General features: G+C 28.2%; 1 protein-coding gene across 1 annotated transcript; it reads right to left on the reverse strand.

The window, feature by feature from the left end:
- Window positions 1–8,911: 8,911 nt before the first annotated feature.
- On the reverse strand, window positions 8,912–9,433 carry LOC136074359 (uncharacterized). The gene has a single exon (XM_065786665.1). The coding sequence runs from the start codon at window positions 9,431–9,433 to the stop codon at window positions 8,912–8,914; it is 522 nt and encodes a 173-aa protein (XP_065642737.1).
- Window positions 9,434–10,276: the final 843 nt, after the last annotated feature.

The following is a 10,276-nucleotide window of genomic DNA, read 5'->3' on the forward strand; positions in this document are numbered from 1 at the left end:
CAATAATTAATCATGGGCAATGATCGTCATTTGGAGTTTTGATGTCATTTCAATATTTTTTCAATATTATAAATTTACTACATAACAATCTTCAAATAATACGGTAATGAAAGATTTCTGGTTTTATGAAATCAAGTAAATTTAGACAAAATCATAGACACCAAATAGACAAAAAATTATGCTTTGTAGACTTATGAAGTGAAAATTATTTTTTAACTGAGCAATCTTAGGACACCATCAAAAATTTGATAGACACAACAAGGACAAAAAATTAAACATTTGTTGTGTCCATTACAACATACAGAATTGTCTATGTCTGTGTTGTAAGTCTATCCATAGACTAGTCTGGTTACTAAATTATAGGCATGTCACCAATCAATAATATCAATCAATAATTTATTTCTGAAATAAGATTTTACATTCAAGGATGTTTACAAATAGTAAATTTACTAATATAAAGTAAACACCTGCTAATGTTAATAATATCTAATTCAAATAAATATAATGCTAATTTTCATAATATATAATAAAAATAATAAACTTTATAACATAAAAATAATGATGTTAATAATAACTTTATAACATAAAAATAACAGTGTTAATAATACCACTAGTAATAATAACAATAATAACATAATAATAATAATAACAATAATAACAACAACAATAAGAATAATAATAATACTAGTAATAACAACAAAAATAATAATAATAATAATAATAATAATAACAATATTAATATTAGTAGTAATAGTTAAAAGTAGTTAATAATAGTAATTTAAATATTTATAGAAATAACAATAAGCAATAGTAATTTCTATTATATATTTTGGCAACAAAATATATAATAGAAATAAAAACAAAATTAAAAAAAATTACTAAAGACAACAAAAATTGATTATAGAAATTATAAACACTAACTATATTTTTTTAATAAAAAATAGAATAATCTAGTTTTAAAGGTTGAGAATGAATTGAGAGCTTTTAGTTCATAAGGAAGGTTGTTCCAAGTTTTAATGCTTTGATATTTTATAGATTTATGTCCGTATTTATGAGAGCAGTGTTTAGAGACAGACAGGTTTAAATTACTATTGGAACGAAGATGATAACGAGAATTGGTACTTTTGGAAAAGAAATCGAAAAACTTTGGCCAACATACCATTAGATCTACTTAGTTTCATTGCTATGTCTTCACAGTGGGATAAAAAGGAAAGATTTGAATCAATTTTTATACCAAGATATTTAATTGAGTTAACAAGTTCAATTTTTTTGCCACTTAATCTAAAGTTCATATGTTTATATATTTTTGTTTTATTTGATTTAAAGATAATAAGTTCAGTTTTATTAGAGTTTAGAAAAAGTTTGTTGGAGCGAAGCCACTGAACTAGATTGGCAAGATCATGGTTAATGTATTTGTTAATTTTTTTTAAGGATTTATTAATTAGCATTAGGTTAGTGTCATCAGCAAAGTGGTAAACAGTAGCAAACTTAATGGACGTATGAAGATCATTAATATAAAGAAGGAAAAGCAGTGGTCCCAATACTGAATCCTGTGGAACACCATTAGAACATTTTACAAGGGTAGACTTTGAGTCATTAATAGAAACAAATTGTGTTCTATTGTTTAAGTACGAAGTAAACCATTTAAGGGGTACGCCTCTGGTCCCATAATACTCTAATTTTTTTAACAAAATTGAATGATCTACTGTATCAAATGCTTTCTGTAAATCGACAAATACACCGCATGCAAAATATTTATCATCGATTGCTTTTCTAATCAGTTCAGTCATTTCAATGAGAGCATGATTTGTGGAGTGATTGGCACGAAATCCATACTGATGGGTGTAAAAACATTTAAATTTTTCAAGAAAAGCATAGAGCCTAATATGCATTGCCTTCTCAAATAGTTTACTTATATTAGAAAGCAAGGAGATGGGTCGATAATTTGTAAAATCTAGTAAAGAGCCTTTTTTAAATATTGGAATAACTTTGGCAACTTTAAAAATATCTGGGAAAATACCACTTTTAAATGAGTTATTTATAACAGTAAGAGAGGCTTTGAAATAATGTGTGGGACTAGTTTAAGGAGGAATGTAAGTACGCTATTAGGACCAAGACTTTTTTCAGTTTTGAGCTTGTTTGTAATGAGACCATATATTTCATTTTCAGTTACAGGATTAATAAAAAACAATTTAGCATTTGGAATGTTAAGAAAGTCACTAAATACGCGTTTTGGGGTATGGCTTTGCTAAGTAGTTTGCTATGTATAGTGCTAAAAAAATTGTTAAATATATTAGATACGGCAGTGTGATCAGTGATAAGATTTTCGTTCAATTTAAGTTTAAAAGATGTATTGTGTGTAGAAGGTCTAATATTAATGATTTCTTTTATTCCCTTCCAGGTGTTTTTAACACTATTCAGATTATTATTAAAATACGTAATATAGTATGTTTTTTTGCTAAATTTTAATTAATTGGAAATTTTGTTTCTATAAAATTTAAATTTTGTAAATAATTCATTTTTCTTATAAATATTTTTTGATTTTATAAACTTTTTATAAAGTTTGTTTTTAACTGAGATAGATTTAAGTATTTCATACGTTATCCAAGGTTTTGATTTTAGTTTAATTTGTTGGTTGGTTAGTATTTTATAAGGAGCATGTTCAAATCAAATGTTTTTAAAATAAAAATCATAGACTTATTAACATCATCATCTTTTTTAATGGAGAGTTCCCAGTTGATATTAGAAATTTCTTCAATAAATAAACTTTTATTGAATTTTTTGAAGCATCGTCTGTAAGTTTTTACTTTTTTGGGTTGTTTGGGTATGCCAGGAATGCAAATAAATTGTGCCATGTGGTCTAAAATTGAAATCGTAAGGTTACCTGAGTATTGATCAGTTGAATGAAAGTTTGTGAATATGTTGTCAATCAGCATTTTAGATGTAGCCGTTATGCGTGATGGTAAAATTATAGAAGGGCTTAGTGAGTAAGAAGTTAAAGAATCAAGATATGTAGAAACAGGGTTAGATTCATTGTGACTTAATAGATCCATATTAAAATCACCCATTAGAAAGATCTTTTTTTTTTTGTTACTTCGCTTTTTAAGTAAAGGAGTTAAGTGGGAAAAAGTAAACTCATGTTGATTTATTGAGGGATGACGATAAATGCAGCCAATTATTATGTTTGATTCACAAGGTTTTTCGATTTCAACAAAAATAGACTCTAAATATTTAGATAACCTGCGTCTTTGTGTTTCCAGATTTCTTTGGAAAGTTCTGTATCATTTCTATACCTGGTTGCATTAAATGATTTAAGGTGGTTTGCAAATCTGAGCTTGAATGCGTTTTTACTGATACCGATGTAAGATTTTTCCGTAAGACTGGGATTAGGTGATGATAAAGTGGCTTTATATACAACGTTTTTTGATAGACATTCGTTATTTAACGGGCATGCAGTTTTCTTAATGCAGTTGCAATTTATATCATTAGTGGTGAGTTTGTTGCGCAAAATTTGTTGGTTGTGTGAATTAATAATAGATCGAATATTTGGCATGCAGCTGTAACTAACTTTTATTGTGTTTCTGTTGAAAATTTTGTGGAGCTTATGATGTAATGGAAAATGTAAGTTAATTAAGTTTAAGAAAAGGTGTCCAATTTTTGTTACCACATTTTTACTGAAAGGAGGATTAGACCATATTAAATCCAGACTTTTCTAATGCGTCTATATAAATAGGAGCAGACTTTTGGAAAATTTTTTTGTTTGAAGAATTGGAAGATAATCTATGTTCAATTGAGGTTGGTAATTGTTTTAAAATGCTTGGTGGATGGTTGGAACTAGCATGGATATAATTTAGCGTACTATCAGGTTTATGGTAAGGTTGAAAAGTGCAGTTATTAAGATCAAATGTAACATCAAGGTAGTTAACAACTTTCACTTTAGATTGAATGGAAATACAGAGGTTGTATTGTTTAAATATTTGAGTAAAATGCTTCTTAATTTTTTCCATTTTTGGACCGCTTGCAAACCATCTTAAATCATTTAATGCAACCAGGTATAGAAATGATACAGAACTTTCCAAAGAAATCTGGAAACATTTTTATATTTGAATAATATGGCTGATGATTGCCGAATGGCATGAAACTTCAAGTTCCATTATAAAGTTGTATTTTCTCATTTAAAATATTTTAATTATATATATATATATATATATATATATATATATATATATATATATATATATATATATATATATATATATATATATATATATATATATATATATATATATGTGTATGTATGTATTAGGGTAAGCCAAAAAATATTTTTTTCGAAAATTGCACAAATCTCTAAAAAACATGATCCTTTACACATAAGAATGCAAACTATTAAAAATAAAAAAAATAAAAGTACATTATTGAGTGCTACCGAGTTTGACTCGATTATTTTGTTTTTAGCCTAAAATAAGTCAAAATTTTCTAAGAAAATCAAAAAAGATTAGGATTTTTATATCAACAGCAAAAATATTTGTAATAAATAATTACTTTTCATTAAATAACTGTCTGTTAATCATGCTATTTCATCCTAATAAAGGGGGTTATAAAAGCAGTTATTATTTGCGATTTTCAATCACTTTAAAAATTTGTTTTGCTTAGCCTCACCCTGAAGATAAGAAATATTATTTCAATTTGTTTTTTATGTTTATTTCTATGTAAATATTTCGAACTATCTTCTTAACTAATTCTCTTGTATTGATAGTTACCTAAAAAATTTTTACCTTAAAAAACAGTTTCGTTTTAAATAAATACCATTAGCGTCCCATTCCAACGAATGAGTTTTAAAACATTTTTCATCGTCTTCTAAATTATAAAAACATATTTCTGCTTATAGGAAAATTTATAATTCTGCATCATTTTATAAATCTTTAATTTATAAGATGATGCAATAACTACAATTTAAGAATCATGCATACTGATATCATCATACATTTTTTTAAGAAAGTTGTATTTGTATCAAGTGGCCAAATGGAAATTGCAAGAGAAAGGTTTCTCTTGTGAAACAATTTGATTTTATTAATTGCAAAATTAGTTGTTGTCTGTTTTTGAAATGCATAATTAAAATGCATAATTAGTTTAATGCATAATAATAACATAATAAATTTACACATAATAAAGTTGTTGTCTGTTTTTGAAATAAAGTTTACTTGAAAAGTTTACTTAAATGACCCAAAGAATAAATCTAAAATAGACTTTGAATCTCAGAATCTTAATTGAAAATGAACTGGTAAATTGAAGACATTTTAAACTGTTTTTTGACGTATTTATGGCAAACGAATAAAATAACTTGGTAAGTATAAAATTGAAATAATAAACATCAAACATTGTGAAAACAAAAAAGCATTATACTATTAAGAAATTTCGAACCTTATTTTAAAAATTTTCAAACAAATTTCAAATTTTATTTTTTTAAACATTAATTGTCAAATTTGGATCTTTGGATTACCTCATATAGAAGATAACATTACCAGTTGCAACAAAAATAAAATCAGTTAACTATCAATTAGATAACTAATTAGATTTTATTTCTATGGCAACATTAACAACTTAACTACATTTTATATCAGTTAATGATAATAACATCATTGGTAAACTCGAAATATTACGAACCAAATGTTTTTTGTCACTGCTCAAAAGAATATATATTTCTTAAAGATCAAAGTAAATTGCTTTTACATGTAGGTGTAAATTTACTTTAGCATGTGAAAGGGGATAGTAGGCAAATAAAGCTTGTAACTGCTGGCATCACGTTGAAGTTTATACTAGCTAAATAATAATATTAAAAAACCACTTTTAAAACCGACCCTAATTGTAAAAATTAAGTACTATAGACGGTTTTTTTATAAACTTGGAATATACAACACTATCTGGTTTTTGATTAGACATTTTTACACCATAAGATGTTGGAGGTTTAGACCATAAGATCATTAGACCTATTGTAAAGATATACAAAAATCTAAACTGTCATTATTGTAAAAATTTTATTGTTGTGTTTACGTTTTACAACTTATACGTTAAATAAAATATATTTAACACATAACCAGGTTATGTGTTAAATTATATATTCGCACATGCGCGTGTGTGCGTGTGTGTGTAGTAGATCAGAAGTAATTACTTGCTTTAACAAGAACATAAGTGTAAGAAAAATTTTAGTTCAACATATAGAAAAAACATTTTTAAAATATAAAATATTGAAAAATTAAATATTGAAAAAGAAAAAAGCAAGATTTTGAATACATTTTTCGGGATTAAGTAATATCTATTATGAGATACATAATACAAATCTTGAAAAAAAAAACAAGAATTGTTTTGATTGGTGCATGAGAATTTGTTTGTTTATATTCTTAAGGTTATTTAGATGCTGCAAGAAGGCATAACGGTTTTTTCAAAAAGCACCGCGGAAAAGCATTTGGCGAAGAAGTTTAGACGAACTTTCTTTGCAAAGACACTTGTATAGCCAGAGCAAGCATCGAACCTTTGACATATTTGAAATTTCAAACCACATTGGAAACAAAATAGCAATTACAACAATCTATATTACCGATTATTGATGAGCTCAAGTTTCTTTACCATTTAAAACTTTAATAATCATCGTCCCAATTAATTAATTTCTGATTAAAAAGTTGTCAATTAATTATCAACTACCAACAAATTAACTTTTTCCGCTTTTTTTTAGCAGCGCCATTAAATTCGGAGCTTTTCCTTGCTTTATCATTCCCCCAACTTTTTGTTTTGTCATTTACTTACTCAAAATCTGCTATATATCTTCCTATGCACATTGATACTGATGTGTTATACAAAACTGAGGTTAAATATAACTGAAAATAACATACCAAGCAAAGTTGTTAATTATTCTATAACGAATTTCTAATTTTTTTTTACGACAATCGCTTTTTTTACGACAATCCGTCAATTATCAAGCACAAAATACTATTTTCAAAATTTAAACCAAACATGAAAAAACATTTTCTTAAATAAAAAATTTTTTTTATTTAACATAAGCGTTCTTTTAACTCTCGCTAAGCCTAAATTTCACAAACTTTTAAAACTGTATTCTAAAAGCTATCTTTATAGTTTAAATTCCAAAAACTATTTTTATCGTTTTTTTTTTTTTTTTTTTTTTTTTAAACATCTTCGCTTCCAACAAGGCTGCAAGCAGCCACTAATTAAAGTTGGAAGTTACTGTAAGAGAAAAGATGAAGATTGTAGAGCAAGATAACGATTGACGGACGATTTAAAAGATTGCAAATTATATGAATCAGGAAAGCAAGATGAAGGAAGCGAATTCCAAAGAGCTGATGTTCGAGGAAAAAAACTAGACGAATAAGCGTTTTTGGAGCACTTAGGAACAGTCACAGAAAAAGGATGACACTTAATTGAATGACGAGTAACACGAGAATGAATTTTAGTAGATGGCACAAGAGACGCTAGCTCTTTCGAGCAGTGCCCATTATAGTATTTGTAGAAAAGAGAAAGAGAAGCAACATTACGACGATGTGATAATGGTTGAAGGTTGGCTGCAAGAGCAGGTCCAACTATGTTTACAATGCGTTTTTGCACCTTGTCTAAAAGAGAAAGGGCATCATTAGAAGATCCGCCCCAGATATGGCAACAGTATTCCATACAAGGCCGGATTTGAGATTTATAGAGGTAGAGAATAGAATCCAGAGTAAGAAAGTGGCGAGCTCGATAAAGAGATGCAACCTTAGCAGATGCTAATTTTGCAACCGATTTGATATATGGTTTCCAAGAAAGATTGGAAGTAAGAGTTAATCCTAGAAGATGAAGAGTAGGTGACTCATCGAGTACATCACCGTTCATAAATATAGGAAGATCTAAATTATTGCGATAACGATTGGCTGAAAAAAATTGGGTTTTATCTGAATTAAATTTCACCAGCCACTGTGAGCCCCATGCTGTAGCAGAAGTGAGATCCTTTTCAAGCTCAAATGCCCCATCCAGGCAATCAGAGGGTGTTGGTTTCTTATCACGACAAGAATAAATGGTAGTTTAAATTTCAAAAATCATCTTTATCGTTCAAATTTATATAAATGTAACAGTTAACTCGTTAAATGAATTGAAAATTGTATTCCAATGTCTGTCTTTTAATGTAATTCATTTCTATTAGCATTCTTTTTTAAATTTTTGAGGAACTTGATGCTAATTCTTTACTGAATTAGGAAATTTTGGTTCGTAAATATGGTTGCCTCATATTCTTGCTTGCGTATATATTGAGAATCGAACATATTACGTGACGAGACAAACTTTTCTTGTCGTCAGAAACGTCCTGAGAGGGGCGAAGGGGTGTTTAACTCCCCCACTCTTTCCATATACTGCAAATAGGCTAAGACGATAAATATATAGCACAAATGTAATCAAGAAGTAAAAAATTTGAAATTTTGGTTTATACAAAGCATTCATAAAAAACTGGTATTTAGTATTTTTATACTGTCACATTGTGTAATCATAAACATGTAAACCTATGATTTGTATATATATTATGAAGTATACATTAATATATTTGTGGATTACACACTTTTAAACGTGAAATGTACTCTAACACTGTTTATTACACATTAAACAATAACGCAATACAATTTGTAAAATAATTTGCGAAAAATCGAAAGGATAAAAATTTATAAAATATTTTAAACGTTTTTTTTTGTTTTTTTTATGTAGGGGAAAAAGCGAACATATTTCTGACATGACTTGAATGTTGTGGCTGGATAGCTCAGTTAACGGGTGATGCGGAAGTTATCGGACAAAATAAAAACGTTAATTACTTATTTATAAATAAAAAAACAAACTACTATTATATTTTTTTTAAATAAAGCATTTATCTTTTAATAAATATATATTATTTTTTATATGAAAAAACACCACCATCTGTAATTGATCTCAATTTTGCTCTGACGCCTTTCATATGCGACTGTAAAAAGTTTAAATTAATTTCTTGTAGTTTTAGTTTAATGCGATCAATCAAAACTTGCTCTGTTGAAGCTTGCCAATCTCCCTCGTAAACCTTCTGTGCCAAATGTCCCCAAAAATTTTCAATTGGTCGTGCTTGAGGCACATTTGGGGGATTGGATTCTTTATCAACGTAATAGACATATTGGTCCATCCAATTTAGAGAATCTTTAGAATAATGAGAACTTGCTAAATCTGGCCAAAATAAATAGTTAAAGTCTCCATGATACTTGTGAATAAATAGAAGAAGTCGTTTTTCTAAACATTCATTAATATAGATTGATGAATCGATCGCTACAGCCTTGGAAGTGCGAAACAATGGCTCGGACATACCACGGTCAGATATGGCTATCCACATTAATAATTTTTTTGGAAATTTCTCTATTCCTATAAACGAACACTTTCTGGGCATGTATTTTTGTTGTTTGTGTAGTATCCAGAATTTCCAGGCATGTTGTCCCCTGCAAAACAAAAGTATTATTTGTCATCGATGACTAGAAGCGATTTTGTGTTATAGAGTTGGTTAACTAGTTTCCTGCTTCTTTTCTTTGCCTTTATTTGTTGTTCTATAGTGTATTTTGGAGTCTTTTCACGTTTTCTATATTTAATATTCATTTTTTTTAACTGACGACCAATTGTCGATTGATTTACACCGACTTTAATGCCTATTTTTCTCTGACTGACCCCTTTTCGATTGTTGACAAGTCTCGTTAATTCGGCTTTCTTTACTCTAGTCCAGTATGTCGGACGACCAGGGTGCTTTCTATCAGAAAACGATTGAACAGTCTCAAGTCTTTTTAGGTCATCGTATATTGTACTTCGAGCAAGTCCTTCCTTTTCAAAACGATTTACAATTTTTTTTATTTTTATATTAGGTTTATTTACAAAAAACATTTTTAGTTGCTTTCGAAAAGATTCTCGTTCAGCTGCATTTAACCTCATTTTAAATAATTGTGTTTCAAATAATAAAGTTTATATTTTATAGAACGTTTGTGCCTACGCATAAAACCACAAAAACTAATTATTATGCTCAAATAATGAAATTAGGATTTGTCCGATAACTTCCCCATCACCCGTTATTGTTTTTTATAGCAAAATATTACAAATTACTTGCTCTAGGCTTTGCGTTTGCTGCACCAACTTTAGTTCTTGGACGTCGTCTGATGACTGGTTTGTGTTCAATTAATCCGAGTAAAAAGGTATCAGCCTCATTTTTACATTTACCATCGTATAAATTGCAAGTAATTGTCTTCCT

The sequence above is a fragment of the Hydra vulgaris genome, chromosome 01, assembly GCF_038396675.1.
Source record: "Hydra vulgaris chromosome 01, alternate assembly HydraT2T_AEP".
In the NCBI taxonomy this organism is placed as follows: Eukaryota; Metazoa; Cnidaria; class Hydrozoa; order Anthoathecata; family Hydridae; genus Hydra; species Hydra vulgaris.

Bases quoted from the DNA above. Each gene is read 5' to 3' on its own strand.
- LOC136074359 (XM_065786665.1), bottom strand. From the start codon at position 9,433: ATGCCCAGAAAGTGTTCGTTTATAGGAATAGAGAAATTTCCAAAAAAA.